This window comes from Strigops habroptila, chromosome 12 (genome assembly GCF_004027225.2).
Source record: "Strigops habroptila isolate Jane chromosome 12, bStrHab1.2.pri, whole genome shotgun sequence".
In the NCBI taxonomy this organism is placed as follows: domain Eukaryota; kingdom Metazoa; phylum Chordata; class Aves; order Psittaciformes; family Psittacidae; genus Strigops; species Strigops habroptila.
This window is the reverse complement of record NC_044288.2, coordinates 22,515,706-22,543,022: the sequence shown is the minus strand read 5'-3', so window position 1 is coordinate 22,543,022 and position 27,317 is coordinate 22,515,706. Positions and strand designations below refer to the sequence as shown.

General features: G+C 43.9%; 1 protein-coding gene across 2 annotated transcripts in view; it reads left to right on the top strand.

Annotated features, from left to right (window-relative positions):
* Positions 1 to 27,317, top strand: part of CTNNA1 (catenin alpha 1) — a 125,647-nt gene that overhangs the window by 81,344 nt on the left and 16,986 nt on the right. For both annotated transcript variants that reach the window (XM_030504960.2, XM_030504961.1), the window contains exons 10-12: positions 9,367 to 9,459; positions 21,794 to 21,950; positions 27,107 to 27,307. In XM_030504960.2, coding sequence (XP_030360820.1) covers positions 9,367 to 9,459; positions 21,794 to 21,950; positions 27,107 to 27,307 — 451 coding nt within the window. The remainder of the gene's footprint in view (positions 1 to 9,366; positions 9,460 to 21,793; positions 21,951 to 27,106; positions 27,308 to 27,317) is intronic.

Sequence of the window (27,317 nt, the reverse complement as noted above, 5' to 3'; positions counted from 1 at the left end):
CTGTATTTACTGTGTTCATTTTCCCTTTGGAAACAGATAGAAGCATCTGCGGAGGGGGAAATCCATAAAAGAGGATAGAGAAGCTGTGGCTGCCCCATCCCTGGCAGTGTTCAAGGCCAGGTTGGACACAGGGGCTTGGAGCAACCTGCTCTAGTGGAAGGTGTCCCTGCCCGTGGCAGGGGGTTGGACCTGGATAAGCTTTAAGGTCCCTTCAGCCCAAACCACTCTGTGTTTCTATGAAGTATAAGCACAATTGAGCATAGGTGTTGTTGACATGATGTCTTCAGAGGGAGATAAAAAGCAACAGAGTCCTGGCCCATTTTATTGACCAGATATTAGAGTCTGAATTCAGACCGTATTTTTAAGTAGCTTTTTGGGTACAGCTTTTATAGATGTGGCATAAATGTTTTAGTTCTTGATATATAACTAAGAGCCTCAATATATGTCTGGATTTTCATCATCTTAGTCATTAGCAATATTGGAATATTAGTCATGTAGTGTCATCGAGGAGTTGCCTGAAGTCTGTGTAGAGCTCATTCCTTTAATATTTTGCTGCCTTCTTGAAGAGCATGATGTACTTATAATTGCTGTTAAACTTGCCATGAACAGTTGTCTGAATCACCAAAACCTGGTTTAAACAGCTAATAATAGGCACCAAGTTGGAAGTCTTTATTAAGATCATAATGCAGCATGCTTTGAGTGATAAGCAAAATCAGATGGGAAAGAATTATAATTTCATACAATCCCAGACTGGTTTGGATTGGAAGGGACCTTACAGCTCATCCAGTTCCAACCCCCTGCCACGGGCAGGGACACCTTCCACTAGAGCAGGTTGCTCCAAGCCCCTGTGTCCAACCTGGCCTTGAACACTGCCAGGGATGGGGCAGCCACAGCTTCTCTGGGCACCCTGTGCCAGCGCCTCAGCACCCTCCCAGGGAAGAGCTTCTGCCTCAGAGCTCATCTCAGTCTCCCCTCTGGCAGGTTAAAGCCATTCCCCTTGTCCTGTCCCTACAGGCCCTTGTCCAAAGCCCCTCTCCAGGTTTCCTGGAGCCCCTTTAGGCCCTGGAGCTGCTCTAAGGTCTCCCCTTCAGGAGCCTTCTCTTCTCCAGGCTGCCCCAGCCCAGCTCTCTCAGCCTGTCTTCATTTCCACTTTGATAAACATGAAGGCTATTTTGCATACGATAGTTCTTCAGGCACTGCCCAAATATCACTACTAGGAACACTTTATCTGAAAGAAAAATGTTTTTGTTGCTAAGAAGCATCTAAGATGAGGATTTGCTTTTAAAGGTTTAGCTTTGAGATCAGATCTACATTACATACCACCAGTGTGATTTCTGTCATGGTAGCTCAGATCGACTGGTGTAACTAATGTGTTCTGTGCTTATAACAACATTTTATGGCTTTAGCTTGTTTGTCTGAGGAAGGAATAGTTCCTGTGCCAATAGTTACATCTGCTGCTACAGCTGCATCTATGAGGGGCACGGTGCCCACGTAGCACACTGGAATTCCTTTACCAGCTCTGCTGTCTGTCAGACCTATAGAAAGGATAATCTCCCAGTCTGGAAATAAAGGTATTCCTGTGCTGCTAACACTTTTACTACCGTAGGTGTGTTTTATGCTATAGATGTATTAGTTCCCTTCAAACATCTCTTCCCCCTCTTTGATTGAAAAACTCTCCTGTTGGCAACAGAGAGAAATGCTTTTCCTTCTGCACTTGCTGCTCAGTAAATGGAGGCCAGTTTGATTTGTCACAGTGCACAAATTCTGGCTTTGCCCAACTGTGTAAAAACAATTTATGAACCTTCTTTATGAAACCTGGACAACACGTAGGGGTGCACTCTATTGGAGAAAGACATTTACTCCAGGTATGGAAGGAGCTCACCAGTTTTGGACAGCTATATGTAGACTGGCACTAGGTAGCTGGAGACAGCTTGTTTAGTTTGAGAGACACATGCAAAGCTGTATCCCCTCACTGGAGTTTCAGACACACAGGTACAACTTGAAAGGTGCAAGTTTTGAAATTTGATCCCAAAAGAAAGGTGGTTACCCTTCAAAATATTGAGTAATTGCCTCAGTATTAGCGGGAGCAGAAAGCACACAACATCCTGTCTCTGATCCCCTTCCTCTTTCAATCAGTTGCCAGCCTGTTTAAATAAAAACTCCTGAAGCCCCCATTTCACATTGCCTAAAACTTCTGACTTAAAAATGAGAGCATTTTGCTTGCCACTTTTGGTCCATCTAGCTGAAATTTCCCCTCCATGTGTTTATAACCAGACTTGAAATTAAAATTGCTCTCATCTTGTGTGTGAGGCTGCAGAGCTCAGGAAATGGCAGTTATCTCAATTTTAGTCTATCATTCCCCTCAGTACTTTGGAGTTTTTCTGTGTGGGGCTTGTTTTATTAAAGACTCTTACTATTTTAAGTTAACACATTGGGATTCTGTTAACTCTTGCAAGGTACCTTCTGTGGAGCTGCAACCACTTGCAACTACTTAAGTCACATAAAATCACAGAATAGTTGACAGCACGACTCCCGGTAGCTTGCTCCAGAGTCCCTATGGGCTTGAACCCAAGTCTTCCTGCCATCCCTTCAATGCAGATTTGCATTAAAGCAGCAAATCTGTTTTGTGTAATTCATAATTAGCTTTGCCTCTGCAAAACTAGTGACTTTATAGGATTATTGCCATAATGCAGACTTTTCCCTCATGCACTGGATGTTAAGATGTTCACATTTGTCTTGAATACTGAGTGTAGTGTACAGGTGAATTAATAAATGTATGGGCTTATTGAATAATAAAAGCCTTGTTTTAAAGATGGATGGAAATTGCATAATTGACACATCTCTTCGGAGAGCCCTCAGTTGCTACTTAGTTTTGCCAGAGCAGTTGTTTCTGCAGATGAATTAATTTCATGGGCTTTGGCCATCATCAAGTGAATCTGGACTCTCGTCTTAATACGGGGAAGGAAGAAAACAGATGTGCTGTATTTGAGTTCTGTGAGAATGTCAGATCCACTTTTCATTAGCAGGTCCTCAAGAGGAACATGGCGAATGGCTGCCTGTCCATTTTGCTGATTGATTGATTGATTGATTGATTGATTGATTGATTTTTAATGGGTGATTTTAAGCTGCTTCAAAGTGGGAATTTGCATTCCCAGAGAAATTATAAAATGAAAAGCAAAAAATAGAACAAGGAGCTGAAGTTTTGAAGTTTAATCAGAAATCAAAATGCCAGGAACACCTTTGAAAAGCTGTGTTTGAAGTTCCCAAAGTAGCTGTGTATAAATGGGGTAAGGTTTTGTTCTTTTTGCAGAGGGGCTTATGAGCATCGGTTCTGAGAGGATGCTGGTTAATGTTAAACCAAGAAGTTTTTCAATCGTAAGAGAGTCTGAAAACTCTTCCTTCAGTGCTATTTTTACAACTGCAGTTTGAAATGAGAGTAGTGAGGCTCTTAGAACTCAATTAGTGTATGTTTGTCTCCTACATAGTGATATATAATCCTTATTTATAACAATGCTGTGACAGAGGCAGCTCTGGCAGGTTTAAATTATGCAACAATAAACACATTACAGAGCCTTTGCTGGGTCGCACCATTCAGTGCTGGGTGATTGCATCCAGGAGCCATTTAGGAGGCCTTTGTGTACTTGACTTCCTGAAGAAGATGTCCTAAAAACATGACCTGTGAACAAGGAGGAAAAACTTGGTGTTGCTTCTCTGAAGTGAATGCAGGTACACAAAGCAAAGACTTTGATACAAACTTCTGATGTCAACCTTTGAAATCCTTGAAAAAGAAGATTTAATGTGTTAGAAATAACAGTTCCTTTTTTTAATTCTTACATTTTTCCCTCGTACTGAAAAAGCAATTTGTCAATCCTTTAGCAAACAGTTCCATGTAAAGTAACCCCTCTACCTAAGCTGGGGTGTCAGTGCAAAGAGAAAGTTTAACAAGTGCAGAGCTGTAGGAGCATTTCTCAATTATTTGCAACAGTGTCATTCAAGAAGCTTAGTGATGATCCTGAACCTGTGTTGTTAGGCTACTGCAGGCTTTCAGTTGCTGGAGGACATGGCTCCTTAGGTGTTAGCTGAACGAATTTCAAGTTTAAAGAGAAATCAAAAATGTGTTTCAGGTGAAAAAGGTGAAAACTGCCTATTGTCAGAGAAGGCAGTTGTCTACAAGAGCTGCCAACCACAAACATGGGCTAACAAATTGTCACTGAGGGAGGAAAGAAAATGCTTGAGAAATGTCAAGTTTCTTCCCGATTTAAAATCAGTAATTTCTGAAGAATCAAAATAACTAGAATTTGAGATGGAATTGCTGTGTGACAGATGGTGCAATATTTTTTTATATTGGAATTATAGCTTCCTGCTAATAATATATTCCTGACTGACCCTTTGCGCTGAGATGTGATGCCTACCTCTAGAAGGAACTAGTTTCTATGCCTTTGGAGGAGGTATTACATTAGAGTCATTTAGGTTGTAAAAGACCTTTAAGATCGAGTCCAGCCGTAAACCCAGCACTTCTAAGGCCACCACTAAACCATGTCCTTAAGCACCACATCTATTCATCTTTTAAATCCCTCCAGGGATGGTGACTCCATGACTCCATCACTTCTCTGGGCAGCCTTTTCCAATGCTTGACAACCCTTTTGGTGGAGACATTTTTCCTAATAGCCAATCTAAACCTCCTGTGGTGCATCTTGAGGCCAGCTTGAAACTATATCTTTGCAGTCCTCCTGAGTTGCCTGCCTCTTCTTCCAAAGGCCATAAACTCTCTTTTTTAATCCTGAGTTCCAGCCAAAGCCCTCTGTTCAGCCAGGCAGGTCTTCCTTGCTGGTTCATCTTTCAGCACATGGGCACAGCCTGCTTTTGGTTGCCCTCAGACTTCTTGTTGAAACATCATCACTGCCTATCCGAAAAACCCATACTGGATAATAATCTGAGGGCTGTGCCAGGGTGGGAAGGTTTCTCTTCACATCTTTAACCAGGCTTCCCTAAGAAGTGGATCTGATCTGCATATTGGGCCTTCTGCTTCCCTCAGAAGGGGTTTTCTTATGACAATGACCCGTCTCTCAAACTGGAAGCAGTTTTGACGTAGGGCATAGGCCAACTTAGCCTCAGTGCGCCTCCAAGTTGGATGAACCATCATCCTTGTGACTGTTCAGTTCCACTTGCAGATCCTCGTACCTGTTACACGAGGCCACCTCTGACCCTTCTGTGTGGGCTGCCATACCAGGCCCTGTTTGCCTGCCCTGGTCGTGCTGCTCCCCAAGGGCTTCTTTTATACGTGGGGGTGCTTGGTCACCATTGCTCCTGACCCTGCCAGCGGCTGTCGTGTGAGCTGCAGGCTCCGGCCGCCTTTCTTGGCTTCCCTTGCAGATCCCAGGTTTGGGAACACCCCTCTGTACACCCCATTGGAGTGCTCCATGTGGATCATGCTGGTACCGGAGCCGCTGACATCACGTCATCTTGAATTACTCTGATGTCTTAGTTAATATCAGTCAGATTGGAGTTTCAAACCCCCACTTTCCAGGTGGGTTTGTCCAGCTTTGGAGTTTCCCTTGGAGCTGGTTTGTTAGGTCAGTTTGTAGAACAGGCTGTGGCTGTGCACTTCTCACTGACACTTGGTGCATTTGGCACTGGGGGTGAATTTGAGTTTATTCATCTGAACATTGGCAGCTGCTTTGGGTTCATCCTGTCATTTGGGATACATGAAGCCATCTCTGGGACATGGTTGTATACTCCAAGAACGAAGAGAGCCTTGATACTGCAGCAAAAAGTGCTTTTAAATTGCTGCAGGAGCTATCTGAGGCGTGTCAGTGTAGTTCCTCTGGTCTGTCTTCATTCCCAGTGTATTTTCAACTTTTTCAAGAGATTGCTTGTTATGGCTGATTACATTATTTGTGACTTTTTTTGTCTCCTTTGATGCCTGTGCCAGTAATGCTTATGTAAAGGGGCTTGATGGTATTGAATGGGAAGAATGAACAAATGCAGCGGGAATTCAATTGCTATTTTGCTCTCGAGCACAAGTGGTGTTCTTTCTCAATCAAGTCTGACCACTTACTATGTCAGTTGTTGGAGACCTGGAGAAACTGTTTCATTTACATTCAATTTAAGGGGAATTTTTGTTCGCTCGAGGTGCTCTATTTTATTTGAAGGTCTAAGAAACGTGTGATTTCCAAGTGCTCTGCATGCTTTATAACAAATATGGCTGTAGCTGATCTGCATCTCAGCTGCAAAACCCTATGGCTTATGTGTACCTGTCAAATTAATGGCCAGCAGTACCCTAGCCTCTGTCCAGACAGGGAGCTTGAAGCTGTTTGTCAGCTATCACCCAGGAGTTAATGATGATGGGTTCTTTCAGGTACGTTTAATAGTGAATTTGTTACTCATACAACCATCTACCTCAGCTGGTACATGCAGTTTTAGAATCCATGCTGTAGGGCACCTGATAATTAATGGCAATTTGGAATACCTCATTGTAATGTCATTTACAATTTGATTAATTAGTTGGCATAGCCCTCCTTAAATTTCCCCTCTGAAGAGGTTTGTGAGTGTTTTCCAGTAGTTCGGCAGAGCCTTCTCGTGGGTGCAGTAAACGTTGCGTTGTGGTGAATTTACAGCCGTGTTTGCAGCACTCTGAAGTCATCTCTGCTGCTCCCAGAGCCCCGCTTTGCTCTCATCTTCAGCACATAGTTTGCCGGGAAGTTTGCGTGCTAATCTGGCAGGGAAGCTCATCCCCCAAAGCGAATAGCCTTCTTTTGGACGAGCATGCTGAAATGAAGTGTTGAGCTTTGGGGGACGCAGCAGTAGGATGGGATGTAGCAGCCAACAGTTGGGTTGTCTTAAACTGCCAAAGACCCTCAGTCAGGGAAGCACACACGCTTCTTTCATGAGGGTTGGCAGTCCCAGTCGGGCTGTTTCTAAAGGAGAATTGCCATCAGAGGGGTATTGAGGAGAAAAATGGCGGCTCAAAAATGACTGTGCAAAAAAGCAAAATTTCATTGTGCCGTGGTGGGGACACTCCATTATAAACTTCTTTGCCTCTCTGTATTCAGACAGAGCGGGGTTTCTCTGCGCTTGATTCATCACACTTGGCTTGAGAGAGAGCACAACATCTCCAGATATCGGAGAGGCTGATTTTGTGGTGCTTCAATGTCGCTTTTATTCAGCCCTTACTCAATAGAGCTTTGTGTTCTTCTCACTCCTAGAGATTGTAACTGCTGCTGCAGGGGCAGAAACGACGTGGAAATATGGGCCATAAAAAATATTGGCAAATGGGTGTTTCCCAAAAATATGACCTCTGCTTAAAACAACAGCAGAATCTTTATTTGACTTTTAAATCATGGCATCTTACTGTCTTTTGATTTTTTGAGGCTTTAAATGAAAGTATAATATACTACAGCTCGCTGTGAACTAGGGATTTAAGACATGACAAATCTACAGGGGAAAACAACCCCTGTGTGCAAAGTAAGATCCCTTTCTGCTGGGGCATTCTAGAGAGCACAGCTGTTTGGTGCTGTGCTGCAGAGAGGAACTGAGCTGGAGACAGCAGCAGACGTGGCGACAGAGAGGAGGGAGAAAAGAGCCTTGGCTGTAAGGGGGTGTGAGCTGCACAGCCCAGCCGTACGCTCAGGGCTTGCTGCAGCTCCACCTCTTAGTATGTAGGTCTTGTCCACAAAGTCTGGTGGAAAAGAAAGTTGAGGAGTAGGACTCTAATATTCCAGAAAGCTGGCAGAGATTTCTGTGTTGTTGATGCTGCATAGTCTTTCTTTCAACTTCAGTTTGCTTGCATCCAAATATATGCTGTTGCATCTGTTTACTTGGTTGTTCAGTGCTGGAGACATACCTCTCTTCTTGACAGAGCACTGGTTTCATCCTTTGTGACTGGGTTTGGAACCAGAGGGAGGAAGAGGCTGTGTGCTCTGCAATGGGAGTTTGCTTTTTGGTCCCCAGACTAATAATGGAATTGATGAAAACTGCTGTTCAAGTATATTGGCATGTGGTTGATGGTTTGTGGGACAGTAATGTATTCTGTGTGGGAACATCGTTACGAGGGAATGGCTTGGGGAGGGGGAAAAGCACGTGATGTAGCTGCAGATACTACTTCAAAATGACTTGGATATGAATGCAGAGGGTAGTTTAATTAAAGGGAGAATGGAATTTCCCCAGCTTATAGAGGAAGGTATATACGGAGAAATCTGGTTCACTGGTGTTAACCAAGAGCGTGCTGGCTTGTGATGATGCTTCTACAGCACATTTACTGAGGGGGGTTGCAGGTTGCTCTGTCTCTGAAAGGACAGTACTCAGTATTCATCTCAGTTCACTTTGTGCTATTTTTACAGCTTTCTGTGTTCAAATGGCTCAGAATAACATGCTTGTCATTCACCTGTCAACTAGGAAATGTAACTTACTTCAGACTTCCTTCCCCTGAGAGTAACTCCGATAGGAGGAATTCAATTGAGGAATCTTCAATTACCAAAAAATTCTGTGCTGTCCCCTTCCTCTGTGCTCTTAAGGCAGGTGTTTGTGAAAGGCCATCTCTGTTCAAGATGACCTAGTTAAGGATGCTGCTGTGCAGCAGGTCAAGGTTTTGGAGTAAAGCTTTTAGCACCACAAGTTGCTATTCATATTCTGGAGACTTGTGGATGGATCTTCACGATCGCCTGTACCAGGAAATGGGTTTATTTGATGAATCACAGCATAAATGGATTTCTGGAGGAGCCCGTGCCTGATACAACAGTCTCTGCTAGATAAGAAGTACCTCAAGCATTCAAATACCCATATCCTGCTGCAGAAGTTTGCTCTTGTGCAACTCCAGCAAAACAGCTTGAGTTTTACACCACCACCACAACTGCATAGGCCAATTGCTCGGTGAGCCTCTGAGTGCTTTGGGGATGACACACAGTAGGATATAGAAACATTCCAAGGAGAAGGGAGCATCCCTGTGCCTACAGACATTGGAATACATAATCCTCAGATGCATGGGAGCTGGAATGGGTTTTTTAACTGTGTGGTTGCTGCTGTCTCAGTGGAGTGGGAATGGGCTGTTTAACTGTCACTTGAGGTGCTGCAGTGATGCTCTCATACGTTCTGTTGAAGAGAACTTAACAGAACCAATGGTAACAAGGATCTCTTTGTCCTGTTTGAATGACTATGGTTTTATGATCCAATGTGTTATGATTTCATGGCTAGAGAAGGAACAGATGTCGTTAGCACTTTCCAAATTGGTTAGAACTGAATGAATGTGGATGCTTTGTATTTCATGATGGGTTACTGATCGCTGTTGGGGATGAGTAGAAAGTTTCCTACAGAGGGAAGTAAACCCCAGTTCTAACAGTTGTGTTTCATTTTCTCTCACCTCTAACACAGGTTGCCAACTTGGCCTGTTCCATCTCAAACAACGAAGAAGGTGTGAAGTTGGTTCGCATGTCAGCCAGCCAGCTTGAAGCCCTGTGTCCCCAGGTAAGAACTTAAGACATACCTTGATAAGTTGGGCACTGGTTCTGCTTAGGACATGTTCTGGCCTTCTTAGTGTCTGTCTGTGGACTTGCTGCAGAACTTGACTTTTTCCTTAATAAATTGAATCCAAATAGAGTGGTTTGGGTTGGAAGGAACCTTAAAGCTCAACTATGATGATATGGTATGATGATCTATCATACCATTATATGATATAGTTCCAACCCCCTGCCCCGGGCAGGGACACCTTCCACTAGAGCAGGTTGCTCCAAGCCCCTGTGTCCAACCTGGCCTTGAACACTGCCAGGGATGGGGCAGCCACAGCTTCTCTGGGCACCCTGTGCCAGCGCCTCAGCACCCTCACAGGGAAGAGCTTCTGCCTCAGAGCTCATCTCAATCTCCCCTCTGGCAGGTTAAAGCCATTCCCCTTGGCCTGTCCCTGCAGGCCCTTGTCCAAAGCCCCTTTCCAGGTTTCTTGTCACCCCTTTAGGCACTGGAAGCTGCTATGTAGTGAATAAGATGCAGGAGTAGTCATCAAGACTTAGAAACTTCAAAATACATGACAGAGTAATTAGTGATATGAATGGGTCTTTTCTACACAAGAACTCTGGTTTCATTTGGCTGGGGTATTTTAGCAACCTGCAAGGCAGTAAACCAGTAAAGCTTCAGTGATTTACTGTGTACATTCATGCTGCAGGAAGATGTCTTGTGAAGAGGCTACCACTGCTCCTGTGCAGGCTGTAAGATGAATTATAGATATATTATTTTTTGCCTGAGTAGAATATAAATAAGCCACAAAAAAATCTCCTCAATAGAGTAGGAAGCTGACTATGTGTGAAGAGCTTGAACCTGGCTGAGACTACCTTTTAATTAGTAACTTTTTAATGGAAACAAGGAAATTGAGTTTATATAAGCACTAGACTATCCTCTAGCATTTTGACAACCCTGATGTTTTAAATGTCAACAACTAGATACTTGGCTGCACCCCTGAAGACTACAGTGCACTTTCAATTCTTGTAATTTCCATTTTTTAAAGCAACAGGAAATTCAGATCTTAAGCACAGAAACAAGCTGTTGTTGGTAACAAGGAGCTGATGGAAAGTACATCCTCAGAAAAATTGGCTGAATGGCATTTTAGGAAAATAAGGTGAATTGTCTCAGGATTATTTGGAATTTGTTCAAGTTTTCCCATATATGTTGGGAAAACTAGTCAAAAGGAAGAGAGGGATGTTCACTGGTACCCGCCTCAGCAGGAGGGGAGTTCTGAGGGAATAGCTGAAGACAGTGTGAAGAGCAGGTCTATTTTACCTTTTCTTTTACTTGTAAGTCAGTGCTATTCAGTAGCACTATTCACCTATTCAGTAGGTGAAAATAGGCACCCGAACATAAAACATTCAGTACTGTCTAGGCCTTTTGTTGTGCTGGGGTAGACTTCTGTGGTTCCCACTCCTGCTTGTGCCTTGACTGGCTGTGCAGGTCTTTGCCTCCCACCTCTGGGGCAAGTGGTGTGGATGGCTTGTTAAAACCAAAGGTCAATTGTTGCAGTTGAAACAAAGTATGTGGAAGAAAAAGCTTTTAAAAATGCATCTTGTCTAGTGTAAGGGCTTGCTCTTTCCTAACGTAACTAACTAGGCTGGATATAATGATTTCTTTTGGTTATCTCCAAGAATATGGGTGTCTGCTGCATGTTGTTCCAAACAAATGATGGTGCTTTTGAAAATAAGCATCTTAAGAAAGTTAGGTTTTCTTTGAATCTAAATGCTTCTGGTAGTTGTCCAAGTCTGTGGGGGTGTTTCCCCTCCCTATTGCTGAAGTTGTGTGTATTTCCAACTCTTCTAGCTTTGCTTTTCCAACAACTGCCTATTTATTTAAATCCATTCCTTTAGAAAATAAACACCATGAAATAATGAACAAACTCTATTCAGTAGTCACCAAGCTCTAGTCACATTTACTGAAGTGCAGTTGTTAACCTTCGACTTCAGGGATTATGGATAATGTATTTAAGAGACATGGGAAGCTTTGATCATCTATAAATGGACGAGGGCTATAACTGATGGGTTGTGGCTTTACAGAGGTCACATATCTGAACTTCCAAGCTGCAGTTCAGATGCACTGCAGAGTCTTGCCTTAATTTCAGGGTCGTCACCAAGAGATTAGTAAATGACACTATAGATGTTCATACCCCTTGAAAGAGGGCTTTTATATTGCATTACATGTTCTCTGGTTGATTCTTTAATGCTCCAAGAGTATTTAAATATGTTGTGAATCCTGGGAGATAATTAGGGGCACTTGTCTGAACTGTTTTACAAATGGCATCTGGGTTTCCTCTTAACAATATAAGGATAAGCGACTCAGCACGCTGTCATCCTCAACCGCGTTACTGACTGTTCCCAAACTTGGGTTACTCTGTATAATCTTAAATGCTTCCACATAGGAAGCATACTGGGATTTTGTTTTCCTTTTCAGACAATTATCTGTCTATTTTGCAGTTTATTCCTGATGAGATTCACAGCTGCTTCTTGAATCCATTTAGGTGTCTGTGCTGAATAAACATGTGAATTAGGCATGAAATACAGATTAAACCCAACATTATATGCTTTGGGGTTTTTTTGGCTTAGATGGTATTTTTTCCAGGAAGACGCTGGATTCAGAATGAGTCAAGTCAATCAGTAATTACAATAGTCTCTGAAACTGAAGTGACTGTATCAATACCACACAGAAATATGATGTATGAAATTTTATTCAAGGTACTGCTGTGGTTGAAAGGATGAAACTGAAATTTAATGCACTTGAGTCCCTCTTAAATAGCTTAGCTGAGTAGAGGCCAGTCTGGGAGTGGGAAACTCCTGGTTAAAGAATGATTTTTGCAGAAATGAAGCTGTAGAGTTAATTATAAAAGCTGTATTTCAAGGCAGTTACTCAGTCCCTAGTTGTATCTTGCCTTTTTGAGCCAGCAGCGGGAGTAAGGAGCAGGCAGCACTTCAAATTGGTTAGAGAAGACTTGGTTCAAACAAGAAACCAGTCATTGCCAGTATCACCTTCAGACACTCTCAGGCTTAAGATCTGATTCTTCGAGGAAAAAGATGTGGCAAACTTTTCATCTGGGAAGTCTCTACAAAAGCAAGGAGTTACATTTGTTTAGTGTGGCCATAACTGGAAATTGGCTCTTCCTCAAGAGCAACATCATCCTTCCTGTTTGTGAGTTCCCAGACACTTAACACAGAAATTAAGACTTAATATGATATTTTGAGCTCCCTTTCAACCATGCGGAAGGAACTGTTAGGAAGAGCTGTGCCTGCTCTGTAGTAGCCAGCTGGGTGACTTGTGTTAGTCTGGGTTTACAAGGAGGAATAAGGTGGCATTAGGGGGTCACTGGTGGTTTTCTTCATGAAGCCCTGACTTACAACCCTGCCTGAATTGGTCTAGGGTGAGGCGTCCCTGCCCATGGCAGGGGGGTTGGAACTAGATGATCTTAAGGTCCTTTCTAACCCAAACCATTCTGTGATTCTATGAATTCTTTTTTTTTTGAGGACATGCATTGCCGGAAGTCTGTATATCCAAGTGAAACAACTTCATGCAGCACCTCACAAGAGTTACCTGCAGTTTCATGCCTTGTTAGGTGGTGTGGAAAGAGGCCAGCCTGTGGTGGGTTAAAATGAAGAACAAAAGCCCTCCATCGCTATGGTTAAATGCTTGAAACAAAATGCTTAAGATGCTTTTCATAATGGAAGTGGAAAAGTACTGCTGTGAAATGCTTGGAATAGTTGCCTGTGCTTCCTTTTGCCTAGCAGAGCGCTGGGGGAAGTTTTCTTTGCCTCCTTGCTAAACACAGAGCTTGCCAATGGTAAATTAGCAAAAGATTTTGTTTATCTCCACTTGAAAACCTGGATCCTCGCTCATAACTCCCGAGTTCTGCTTCCAAGAAATACTTGCTTTGGGAGCCTGCAAAAGCTGTTTTGTAACAGCATTTTGCATTAAAGATGTCTGAGAGCTTAACCATGGGAGTGTGTCTGATCATACAAGCTGTAGGTGTTTAGAAAGCAACAGTGAAAATGCCCCAGTACAGCTCTTGAAAGGAAAGAGTATTGCTCCAGCCGTTTGATGTGACAGTCTGCTGTCACTTGCAGCTGCTTTAACCAGCGATATGTTGACTTTCTCATTCCTTAAAGCCTCCATGAAGTTCATCTACAGACTTTAACCACACTGCAGGCAGGCTGAGAGTTCTAGAAAATACTGAGGGATTAGAATTTCCATCAGGTTGGGTGTTTGCTTCTGCCAGCAAAAGCTGGACCCCTTTGCCCTTGAGAATGAGCATCTTCGGGGAAGTGGGTTGCAGGAGCAGGTAGACCTGCACCTCCCTGGTGTGGACATGCAGGACCTGTTCTCCTATCGGTGAGGCAGTGCTGGTTGCCTTTCTCCTCCGCCCAAATAGCTCATCCTCCTTAGAAACACTGTGAGGGCACCAGGCAGCATCTCTGCCTGTTCTTTTCCTGCTCCCTCTATATCAGCCTTAGCACAGACAGCATGTTTGGCATAGCTCAACGTCCATTGCACAGTCAAGTGAGTGTTGCCCATTAAACAGACTCCAGATAATTCTTGGATTAAATTACATTTTTTTTAATATAAAAATAAATTGACTCTTCTCATATTAACATCTTGTTTTAATAATTGCTGTTCCACATCCTTACATTCCAATTTTGAAATGCTTGAAAAGCAATTTGCTGCTTATAGATTTCTGATGAGGCAGATGGTTACATATGCTGATCACACCTACTGACACAGACAGACAGAATACCACAGCATAAGGAATCCCATGTAGAGGTTCCAAATAGCACAAAAACTTTTGTTTAGAAGTTGCAGCATGTTAGAGAAACAAAACCCCTCCGATCAACCTCTCAAAACCAAACCCAAACGTGACTGTCAGGCTTGCTCTCCTCAAGTCCCCAATTACTGCCAGTTCCCTGGTGGCTTCTGGAGAAGGAGATAATTTTGTTTCTCTTGCAGTAAAGACTTAACACGGAACAGTTGTCCCCTTTTCTCTTCTCTTTGAAAGACTGTCAGATTTTTTGCATGTACTAACTAGCAGATCTATCTCCAGACTGTTTAATTACAGGTGCTTAAAGCATTTTATTGGCATTGGGCAGAAATACTTACATTAAAAACTTAACACTTGGGTTGTAGTTTTATATCATAAAATCCTAGAACAGTTTAGGTCGGAAGGGAGCTTAAAGCTCATCCAGTTCCAACCCCCTGCCATGCGCAGGGACACCTTCCACTAGAGCAGGTTGCTCCAAGCCCCTGTGTCCAACCTGGCCTTGAACACTGCCAGGGATGGGGCAGCCACAGCTTCTCTGGGCACCCTGTGCCAGCGCCTCAGCACCCTCCCAGGGAAGAGCTTCTGCCTCAGAGCTCATCTCAATCTCCCCTCTGGCAGGTTCAAGCCATTCCCCTTGTCCTGTCCCTACAGGCCCTTGTCCAAAGCCCCTCTCCAGGTTTCCTGGAGCCCCTTTAGGCCCTGGAGCTGCTCTAAGGTCTCCCCTTCAGGAGCCTTCTCTTCTTCAGGCTGAACCAGCCCAGTTGTGAACCAGCCCAGGCCTGCTGTGAAGAGCCAGCACAGGGGTGGCCATCCAAGAAACTATATTAGAAACTGGAGCACTTACTGATGCATAAAAAGAAGCAAAGATAGGAGAAAGGGATTCAATTCTGTAGAAGGAGGTGTGTTAGTGTGTAAGAACCCAGTGTTTTCATCGCAGGCACAGTGTGATCTGTGGAGTGCAGAAGCAGAACAGCTTCCAGAAAAGACATAGAGTCCTTGAAACCCCCAAAACTTCAGCACTTGAAGTCAGTGAAATGCAAATTGAAGCAGCACAAATAGACACCAAAACAAATGGCACCAGAATTCTTGCTTCTCTTTTGACTGGGACTACAATATCAGTCCTCAGCTACAAATAAAAATGCTTTTTCCATAGATGGGGAGTTGATAATTATCTGCACACAATAAGCAAATAGTAAATACATTGACACTAATATTTGCTAACCTGGAAAAGGTCCTTTTATTTCAATAGAACGTGTATCTGTGGGTCACTGTAACAAGAAGAAGAAATACCTCTGCAGAGATACCTGTCTGTAGTTTGCAGGAAAGCGCTCAAACTACCGTTTATACATTGGAACAAAATATGGGGAATCAAAGCAAATTCTGCCTTCTTCTTTTGGTGCATCAGCCTCCATACACTTGCTGGTCACTGCCATTATAGCCAGGGAAAGTGTAAGCCAGTCTTCTGTATGCTTTGCTCCCAGGCATTCAGCTCATCAGAGTGCGCAGAGTGCTTTTTGTTGTATTGAGCTACATAGATGGTTAGCACCGAGTAGACATGAGGATGTAGACCTGGGGTTGGATGTAACTGGAAACGACGTAAATGTTCTGCTTCTGAACCTTTTTTTTCCACTCAGAGCAAAATGCAATTAGGAGCAGGGAAGGAGACATGAGTAGGGTGAATGCTGGAGGTAACTTTGACATCTGGCATATGTAAAATTAAATTATGAGCAGCTTCTTACAAACTACCAGTAGGCAAGCTGTGCTTGCTTCAGTACAGAAACACAGGGGTATTATAATCCAGCCTGGACAAGGGGATGGTCCTGGCTGGGCTCAGCTGCTGTGGCAGCTTTGGGGGTAATGTCATGAAGTTATGTGTTGGCCATTTAGAAAGCTGTGATTAGAGAATCATGCTTTTGCTGCTACATTACAACTAGCCATCTGTACCACAGGAGAGAATGAGGGGCACTGCATGGTCATAGAATCCTAGAATGCTTTGCATTGGAAGGGACTTTAAAGGTCATCCGGTTCTGAGCACCATCTTATCACTAAGCTCCTATCCAGAGCCCCTCTCCAGGTTTCCTGGAGCCCCTTTAGGCCCTGGAGCTGCTCTAAGGTCTCCCCTTCAGGAGCCTTCTCTTCTCCAGGCTGCCCCAGCGCAGCTCTCTCAGCCTGGCTCCAGAGCAGAGCTGCTCCAGCCCTCGCAGCAGCTCCGGGGCCTCCTCTGGCCTCGCTCCAGCAGCTCCACGTCCCTCTTGTGCTGTTGCCCCAGAGCTGGATCAGGACTGCAGGGGGGGTCTCCCCAGAGCGCAGCAGAGGGGCAGAATCCCCCCCCTCGACCTGCTGCTCACGCTCTGGGGGTGCAGTGCTATTTTTGGCAGGTTGAATAAGAGCATTCTTCCACTCAGCCTTGTGCTGAGGTTGCTCCCAAAGGCAAAGCTGAGATCACTGCTTCTGCCCTTGCTCTTAGATCTTCTACCAAAGGCAAACTTGATCCTGCAGGGTGCTTGGCCAGCTGCCTTTCACATACTCCAGAACAAAACCAATTTTTACATCCCAGCTGAGGCTTAGTTTGCCCCTGAGATGATAGCTGATGCATGGGTGCTCATTTTATTAGCTTATTTATTTTATTTACAAATGCAAAGTGTCCTGGATTTGAAAGCTACAGAGCTACTTTCCAACTCATTACCCAAATGCCACAATGAAGCTGGTAAATCAAAATCTTTGTTTAAAAACAAAAAACAAGTGACTTATTTAGGAACCACAGGTATTCTAGTTGTAAAGAAAAGGTGAGGATAGGTGTGTTGGTTTTGAACTTTTGCAACTGATAAACTCCTTATTGTGTCACAGTAGCATCCTAAAACCAATACTACGGGAAACAGGGCAAAGTTAAACCAGCTGCAGAGAGAACTGTCTCCTGGAAAGAGCAAAAAGTCCTTATCTGAAAGGCTGAGACAAAACCCCAGAAGTGCTCATAGGCATTGAAATGGAGTGTTGTGTGACTTACAGACATTGTGTGCACTGAGACTATCTGAAGGCACAGCAGCTAGGGATTGCAGTGCAACACAAATAAGTGGTAGTTTTCTTCTCCCATATTTCTTCCTTCAGCCATGCCAGACAAGTGTTCAAAAGTGTTGTTTGTAGGAACGCCACCAAGTGTAAGACCTTTCTCCCAGCCTCTCTCAGTTCTTAGATGGGATGCTATAAAGGTGAGCTTGCAAGCATCCTAAATTAAGCCTAAAAACATGAATTCTGGGTGACCCAGTGGCCTTAATTTACCCACAAGTATATCTGAGGTTACAGTGGTTTCTGTCCTGGAATAGCTGTGCTTTTTATGAGAGCTTTTGAAGTCACTCTTCTTTGTTCTACAAAGGTATTAATACATAAATTCAGTCTGACATCTTAAGTTTCAATAGAGAAAATGGGAAAGAATTAAATAAATAAGAACAATAATTAAAATGGAGACCCCACCAAGCAGTTTCTTCCCACGAAAGAGATGAGAAGAGGATTTGAGGTGCAGCTTGAGACATACATTGCAGGTCTTTGAACTCCAAGCCTCCCCCATTTCGGGACCTGTGTTGCCAAGTCCTGGCTGCTGGTGCAGGAAGCTGTGAGGTGGAGGTGAGCTACTCCAAGTAACTCTCTGGAACCACCTTGTTGAGCACTGGGCTGTCTGAGTTCAACGTTGCAGTTGCTACATGAAACAAAGCACCGATAAAAATAGTGTGTTTTCCTGCCATGCTTCATTTCCTTCTGGATAGTCTCAAAATGTCCCTGTTTGATTCTTTCCTTTGTACAACTTCAGTGAGTCATTGTGATCACAGTGCTCTGGCAGCATTTTGAGAAGCTCTGAAATACAGAATATTTCCTTGAAAGTACCAAATGTTTTACATGGAATTGGCTACGTTGCAGGTAGTCTGGACTTGTTCTTCCTATTATTTGAAATAGGAAGATATGTAGGAAATAGGAGATATATATATCCTTCCTGTAAGTTACTCATATTCTAAACTAATTGCCCAACACGTCATGTTTTTTGGAGAAGCAATAGTATGCTTTAATCAGTCCCTTCCCCCTCCCTCAAGTGTTCATTTTAGCTGCTCTAAGGTGTCCCCTTCAGGAGCCTTCTCTTCTCCAGGCTGCCCCAGCCCAGCTCTCTCAGCCTGGCTCCAGAGCAGAGCTGCTCCAGCCCTCGCAGCAGCTCCGGGGCCTCCTCTGGCCTCGCTCCAGCAGCTCCACGTCCCTCCTGTGCTGTTACCCCCGAGCTGGATCAGAACTGCAGGGGGGGTCTCCCCAGAGCACAGCAGAGATCCAGCACCCCTGTCCTTTTCCCTTGTCTGTCTAAGCATCTGCCAGAAAATTCACCATTCACTCTGTACTGGATACAGGGCATCATGTAAGAGTATATTTACTCAAATAGATAATTTGCAGGGTTTTGTCAGTAATCCCTGGGACATTCCTTCAAGCAGACATGTGAGACATGTCTGGGATAACTCACCCATGTAAATACTAAGCTGTACATGGGGTGAAGGGTTTTATCACCCCTGCTAAACCTGAATATTGTGATCACTTTGCACATAGAGATGGAGTATGTGCTACGATAAAGGACTGTGGAGCTGAACCTGCTGTCTTGAATTTCCTCCTGAGCACACACGTACCTGTATGGGTTTCCTGAGCTGTAGTTTTGTCTTTTGCTCTGCAGTGGTACTTGATAGCCTTCGATTTCCCCACCACGTTGTCCTCATCTCTAGTGATGCTGGCTGGTTTCCAAATGCGAGACGTGTCTGTGTGTAAGGGAGATCTTGCACGCTCGTTTTGCTTGGCTATTTCTTAAATTTGCCCTGGCCATGCATTTTTGCTGCTGTATAAAAATTCCCTTTTTCACTTGGCCAAGCTGCCTGGAGGGAGGACAGTGGTGCAGCTCCTGCCTCCTGCATTTGGATTTGGTGATGATGCCCTGTTTGAGTTTCTTGAGCACCTGCAGAGCCCTCTGTGACAGCTCTTCCATTACGTGTGAAGAGTTGCTTAACGTGGGCATCTGGGGTTGGATATGTGCTGCTGACAAAGATTAATTGTTCAGACAGATGCTGCTGTCCAGACATACATCACGCAGGTACACAGGCAATATGTTTCTCCAGCATTAATGCTGACCTGTCTCAGTGCTGAAGGGATGTTTTCATATCTGATATTAGCCCAGGCAGCTAGAAGAGAGCAGGAGACAATGTCCTGACTTGGTATCACCATCTTCTCTGTCTCAGTAGTTACAGTTTCTAGCAGGATAAAAGCTGAGAGCAGAATTCTGGAGCATTGACAGGTTTACCCTTTTTGTTTCCAGGACACTTGTTATTTGGATTCATCTTGATATAAAACTTTCAATATCTAGATTGTGATCGACAGGTGGTTAACTCACCACATCAGTCAGACTGGGGCAGGAAATGGCAGTGATTAGGTATAAGAATCAGAGCTCTTGAACAGAGGAAAGGTTTCCCTTTCTAAAGCCTCTATTTCTGTTTGATTTTAAATGTTTAAACATCATCTCTTGGGTGTTGCAAGGCTTTTTTGGGGGCTTGAGAACCATGATCTTAACGGGCAGTGGGAGTGAGGGTAGCAGAGCAGCATGCACCATGGCTGGCAGCAGGCCTCTTTCTGAAGGGACATCCTGATCACTGCAGCTGCCTGCACAAGAAGGTGGGACTTCAGTGGCTGCTCTGAAGAAGGGGAAGCAGCAGAGATCCCCACATTCTTCGTGAGGAATGGGGACTTCAAAGGCATGTTTTGTCCCACATGTTCCCTGAACAGATTGCCCCTCATACCAGATTGTTTCTCGCATTTGTCAATGTTATCAAACCCATCGAGCTTATTTTGATTTGTGACCCAGACTTACAGCCTCCATCTCCAGAGGCAGGATGGAAGCATGGAGAGCAGTAGAGCTTTTCTGGGGATTTTCCTCAGTCACTGCTGATTTCTAGCATCCCTCGAGTGAATCAGCCTCTTCTGCTTGATTAATTCCGTGCCATCGTGATATGTTTGACATCACCATCATTTCCATGTTTAGTGAGTTACATATTTTTTTCAATGCTTTGTGACACTTTTAAATGAAGCAGGTAGAGGAAGTGGATTTTGGAAAATGAGGAACATCTGGTGCTTGCATGTTTTGTCTGGCAACTTCGTGAAATTAATACAGTCCTAAAGTAGAGAAGAAAAATTATACATCGAACTTGTAAGTTAATTAACTCTAACTCTCAGGTGCTTGAAAACAAGGTTAGGATTGTTGTGTTGGTCTCATTGCAGATGGATTCTCACATCTGGCAATTTCCAGGTCATTCTGCTGGAGCACAATATAGCAAGAACAGGAGCAGGCTTTTGAGATTTGCTTTCCTCCCACAACCAAAAGGGCTTTTTTGGTCATTTAACTGACTGATTATTGGCACAGTGTAACCTTTGTTACCCAGCAGTATGTGTATCATTTGTTCTGCTTAGAAAAACAAGGATCTGGAGTAAATTACAGTGTTAGGGTTTGAAGAAAATTAGTAGGGGTTGTTCAGGAGGAGCATCAAATAGTATCCTCTCCTCCTGTTCCCTGGCTAATCTGGCTCTTCCACATAATAGAAATCTTAACGTAATATAATGTTGGGCTTGTTCAGCCTGGAGAAGAGAAGGCTCCTGAAGGGGAGACCTTGTAACAGTCTTCCAATACCTAAAGGGGGCTGACAAGAAGCCTGGAGAGGAGCTTTGGGCAAGTGCCTGTAGGGACAGGCCAAGGGGAATGGCTTTAACCTGCCAGAGGGGAGATTGAGATGAGCTCTGAGGCAGAAGCTCTTCCCTGTGAGGGTGCTGAGGCGCTGGCACAGACTTTTCCCAGAGAAGCTGTGGCTGCCCCATCCCTGGCAGTGTTCAAGGCCAGGTTGGACACAGGGGCTTGGAGCAACCTGCTCTAGTGGAAGGTGTCCCTGCCTGTGGCAGGGGGCTGGAACTGGAGGAGCTTTTAGCTCCCTTCCAACCCAAACCATTCTATGAGTCTACGATAACAATTATTGGCAAGTTACAGAGTAAAGATTTAAGGAAAAGAAGATAAATATAAAATTTATCTTTAATTTTGTATTTGCATATTGTTTCTAATTCCAGCTTTGTGAGATTAATCCTTTCTTGACCTTTTTTTCTCAGGTTCTGGCAAGTAGCTTAGGAAATACAGCCTCCAGTGTACTAAATGTCATCCTGTCTAAAATACTTAACAGCCCAACCTGTACTCGGAAAGCAACACCTTTTTAACATGAGCTGTTAAAGAAAGATGAAGCTAGCTCTTGTGAATACTTGCCAAGTGTTTTTGCTCCTAGTAACTAACCATAATAAATGTGAAGCAGGTATGAGTTGGATGTGAGAACCACAGAATAAACCACTTTTGTGTTTAAACATCAAGTTCCTGAAAACTTATTAAGCTTGTTTCGTTTGCTGCTGAGTTCATTGGATAAACATATGGAAACGAATTGTTTCATTAAGGATATGTTTTAAACATGCAGAGGTGTTTTACAGGTCATTAATGCTGCGCTGGCTCTGGCTGCTAAACCCCAAAGCAAACTGGCTCAAGAAAACATGGATCTCTTCAAAGAGCAGTGGGAGAAGCAAGTCCGTGTGCTGACAGATGCTGTCGATGACATCACTTCCATTGATGACTTCTTGGCTGTGTCAGGTAACCAGGGGTTCGATCTCTGAAATGATCATTCTCGTAACTGAGCTTATTCCTGGAAATGGGTGGTTGCTACACGTGCTCTGGAGTCTTCTTGGGTTTTTGGAAGGGATGGTGTTGGGACGTTTCACCTGGTAAGTGTCATTTTCTCCTGAGCAATGTGTGAAAATAGAGCAGGAGATCTTGGCGCGAGGAGACAACGCTTTCTGTCTCAAGCTTTTGAATTGCTGGCTGAACTAGTGATGAATTACCACCTAGCTACTGCAGACAGACCTCAGCAGGAACACTGGGGGAAACAGAACATGTTTGTGTTCTAGTTGTGCACTAGCGAAAAAGATGATCCCTCAATTCACCTGAAACTCTTCTTACATAAATGAAAATGAATCTCAAACCGTGGTCAGACAAGTTAATTAAAATAAAACTGTTCTTACACAAAATGTTCTGTCAGTATTTTTAACCATGTCAGCTTTAGTAAAGTTTTTAAAGATGATTAGATCATTATAATAGATTAATAATTCCATTTGGCAAAGAGCTTGCCAAGATGATCTGTTTTATCAGCATCACTGATAAAGACCCACTATTAGCTGCAGTGACCTAGAAACAAGGGGGACGATTTTCTTTCCGCAACCTCTAATTCTGCTCTAGTCAGAGGACACAATGATACAACCACACGAATTCTGTCTGCAATACCAGTCACAAATTACCTCCACCAACTGAGGGGCTAATTTTCCTGGTGCAAACAGGCTTAAGCATCTCAGATGACCTAAAAACTCCAAATGTAAAGAGAGATTTCACAGGCAGATGTGTCGAGTCAGAAGTAGCAGGTCCACATAGCTAGAAAATAGAGATGAAAAGTTAAGGTCCTGAATTAAAAAAAATATCTTTTTTTTTATTATTTAAAAGAAAAACACCCACCCAAAGTAGTGTTTCTACAGTGAAATACCTGTGTTATCATACATGTTGTATTGTGGCTCCCTGCATTCTGAATACAATTGTTCTTTGCAATGAGGTAGCATAAACTTCTTAGGCAATTGAACGTCCTGGGTATTTGTATCTGCATGCTCATTGTTGCAGCAGTAGTTGAAATTGCACAGCTGTGAGGAGCCTGTTTCTGGAGAAATATATTTAGGGGGAGTTGTGTGCTGAGGTTCACGGCTCCGCTTGGAGTTTGCCCACAAGCATACAAAACATTTTAAAGAGAAAAAGCTGTTAGTCTGTGGGTCAAACCACGGGAACCGAGTGGCCTGCATCCTTTCTGGGTCATTTGAGGAGATGGGTACTGTGCTTCTGAGGGTTATGGTGTCCCACTGCTGCGTTGCTCTGAATTGTATCAAAGGCTCGGCAGCAAGCAGGGAATGCTGCTTTTCTGGGGCAGTGGCAGGCTGACTCAGGGGTGAGCTCAGCTCGAGCGTGTGCTTGCCACTGCCATGGCATCATGGCAGTGCTGTGGTTTGAGACTCCTGCAGATGCTCAAGTGCATCCAGCAGTTATTTATATGTGCTGTGTTGTTGAAGAGATGTAGGGAAAATATTAAAGCAATAAATACTGGTTTAAATATTATTTGTTTGAACTTTGATAAATGTTTTCCATATAAATGCCACAGCTCCAATTCATCTGCTAAAAGTCTAAACATCTCTCTGGATCAAATCGTGATGGGTATGATTTATACCAGGTTCTGTTTGGGGTTATTAGGATGCTTGTGTCAGTTTGTATCAGTTACAAACTGGGATGTAAGCAGAATTTTAAAGAGTTCTTGTGAGTCTGTGTGTGTGTGTTTAAAGAATCCTCACCACATTCCCACAATGTGTTGTGCTGTCCATCATGAAGTTATGCTTCGTTGTTCAGCTTATGCTTCAGAATTGTATCAATTATCCACAGGTAAAAGCTCGGTGAAAGAGAGGTTGGGTTTAGATAATAGCAGAGTGTCACGGAAGATGGATATTAGATGCACAGTGCTGCAGATAAGCTTGCAGGGTACCACATTTTATGGAGGGCATGGCGCAAGAAGGGCCCTGTTGAGATAGGACAGCAGTCTGGTGGTGGCTGATTGTCAGGGCATGGGAGATGAATGGAGCAGTCCTGTAGCCTAAAGATCTTTCCTATAAGCTCCCAACCATGATTGATTTGCAGCTCAGGGAGCTCCAGCAGCAGAGGTGTTATCTGCTGCACAGTCCCTGACAGATTTTTCTCATTTAAGCCTGTGTTAGTTATTCTTCTGACCATTATAAACCGCTGGCATCTCCATCATCCTGTGCAGAGTTCACAGCTGAACTGTGAAAACCACCTCATTTTTGCAGCGTCGCCTGTTTGCTTCATTTGGTGCCTCTGGTTGTAATAGATGATGGTGAAGAAGGTTTTTTCTCCGCTGGCTTTCTTCGTGCTGTTTGTAAATGTACAGACTTCTGTCTACGCTTAGTCATCTCTTTCTTGACTGCAGAGGCTTTGCCTGTTCCGTTATTCCTCATTTCAAAGCTCTTCTGTGCCTTCTGTAATTCTTATACCTCTCATCAGTGCCTTCCCTAAGCACTTGGGCTGTGTTTGTGTGCCCACTCTCTCTGTTCTTTAGAGCAGTTGCTGATAGCACCGTGTAATTGTCAAATTCAATGTTCTGAAATTACCTGGATCTCCTTTGAAACCCCCTAAAAAAATCATTCCATTTGCTGCCTTCTATTCCTCTGCCATTGACAGAGGTTTATGCAAGAGATGTCCTTCACAGTAGAGCTATTTCATCTTAAGAGCCTCCAGATGAATATTGCTGGACCTGATGATTGTCCTCCTTCATTACAAGATGAATGCTTTATTTACAAGTGTATGAACACTCAAGTATTTGCTCCATAACCATGTCTACTGACACTGCTGTTTGACCTGGTTCCTCCAGTGTCCCTGTCAAGAGAGGGGGGAACAACTTCAGCATGGAAATTGTTCCAAGACCTTTCATAGGGGACACAGCAAAAAGCAGAGTTATATTTGCGCATCTGTGGCTTGATCTCCTGACTACTTAGGTTTTGCTCTCCTGTAGCCCCCAGGCCCCCTTGCAGACTTCTTGGGATGTTTGGCAGAGGATTTCTTAATCCCTTTAATGGGGAGGTGGGTGGAAGGTGTTAGGTGAGGGTGGACACCACTTTTTCCTTTTTTTATATATAGAACAAGATCCCTTTGCCGTTGCCTGTGTTATCACAGAATCCCAGACTGGTTTGGTTTGGGAAGGACCTTCAAGCTCATCTAGTTCTAGCCCCCATGTCATGGGCACGTTCTCTGTTCCATTCCCTTGCTGTGAGACTCTCCTCCCGCCCAGCCACGGGAAGGCTGTTGACTTTGATGCAGTGTTACCACGTCCCCAGAGGTGCTGGAGGTGAACCCGTGTGTCAGCATCTCCTGGGCTCTTCTGCCACCCTGACCTCAGCAGATGGCACTTTGTGCCCCACACTTGGGGTCCACATGCCTGTAGGACAGGTAGCAGTGTGTGTGTATATACAAGCACACAGAACAGTGTCAAATCTGATTTGTTATCATCCGGCTGGAGAGTATAACCACAGTGGATGCACCTGATGGTCCCTGCCCTGTGGCGGGTTACCTTGCCTTTGAAGTGTCTTTCTGGCCACTTCACATCGGCAGAAGAGATGAAGTGATCAGCAGGCGTTTAAATATTCATCTTCATTTTGTCCATGCCTTTTATTAAAGTTCCTATAATTCAAAGAGGCTTTTAAATGGTCGGTGGCTTAATTTATTCATTAAGGAATTCAAGCAATAAACAGTCTGTGTTTTGGCCTGGTGCCGACGTGTTTTCTTTTTACTCTTGCACCTTGCAGGGATGTCTGTCTCTTGCTTTAAATACCCAAACCCTGTGTGCTCCTTGCTGCAGCTCTTGTACCTTGGCTGCATGCTCACTGACTTGTCAAATCACTAATGAACCTGCGCTTCTCTCTCTCAGGGCCACATTCTGCCCTCGGCTGAACTTGTTCAGGCTGAGTTGCTTCTGAGGTATGTCACAAGTGTATTTCGTGCCCAGGTTGCTTACCAAAGTCTTGCAATACTGCACCTGGCTCTGTTAATTTTATGTAAATGAAGCATAACACTTCCAGCAGCAGCAATCCTTTCAGCCAGTTTATACAAATCCTCCATCACTCAACTCTATGTGCTCCTCGGCTCTACAAACTCTTGCAAAATGGCTCTTTTACTACCTGTGTAGGGAATAAAAGCCACTTCAGTGGCACGAATTGGCAGTGCAGCATGATTAAGTCAATGGTAAGTAACGCTGGAAACTATTTTAAGTGACAGAGCAGAAATGCTTCCAAGTTGGTTTCTTACCAAGCAGCCCAAATGCTGCTGTTGGATGGCAGTATCAAAGCGTTGGTACTGATATGCTAAAGAGGTCTCTGACAGAGTTTGGAAGACCTTTTGGGTACGTTTCCCCCAGTCAGGATCCCAACTTCTTCAGGCATTTTCAGAAATCTCTTAGGGGGAAGTTTACTCATTGTGAGCTTCTTGGACGTGATAGATAGAGGGAAATACCTCTGTGTCAAAAAGAAAATGTGTGTTCAAAAAGTAAATTACAAACAGAGGTCTTGGCTTTATGTTTTCTCAAGAGACAATGAGTACTCTGTCACTGGAACGCTTTCTGCATAAATCACTGCATATGGTATGTCTTCCATTTGAGGGGAGAACTAGCAGCTTAATATTCTCTGATGGTATGTGTGGTTGTGAGAAAACACTATGTAGGAAGCTAGAAACGTGCCACAAGTGCCCCAGCCTATTAGAGCATTGGGTGGCTGAGGTGTGGCGCAGGGGAGGGTTGTTCATCATCCCATGCACGTGGAATGATGGGGGAGCGGTTTGGAAGTATTTGGAATAAGGACTTTGGCAGTCCAGGGGAGGAAATGGGAAGAAACACATTAGGGGAGAACTCAGATGAACTCAGCTTTTCTGTTGGTAAAATCAAGGATAAACAGAGGCAAGAAGTGTGGCTGCCACTGATGGCTTTTTGACACCTAGTGTGGAAGGGCAGCTGTTTCCTGGTTGTAGCAAGCTTAAAAATTAATGCTTTACAGCATCTGATTGGAGGTTTTATAGAGCAGGTCACAAACTGAGAAATTGCTATGCTGATGACTGCAGCAGAAAAGAAGATATTACCATCTAAATCCTCCTTCTTTTACCACCAGAGAATCATATTTTAGAAGATGTAAACAAATGTGTCATTGCTCTCCAAGAAAAAGATGTTGATGGTTTAGACCGCACAGCTGGAGCAATTCGAGGACGTGCTGCTAGAGTCATTCATGTTGTCACTTCGGAAATGGATAACTACGAACCTGGAGTCTACACTGAGAAGGTGTTGGAAGCCACGAAGTTACTGTCCAACACAGGTAAGAGTCG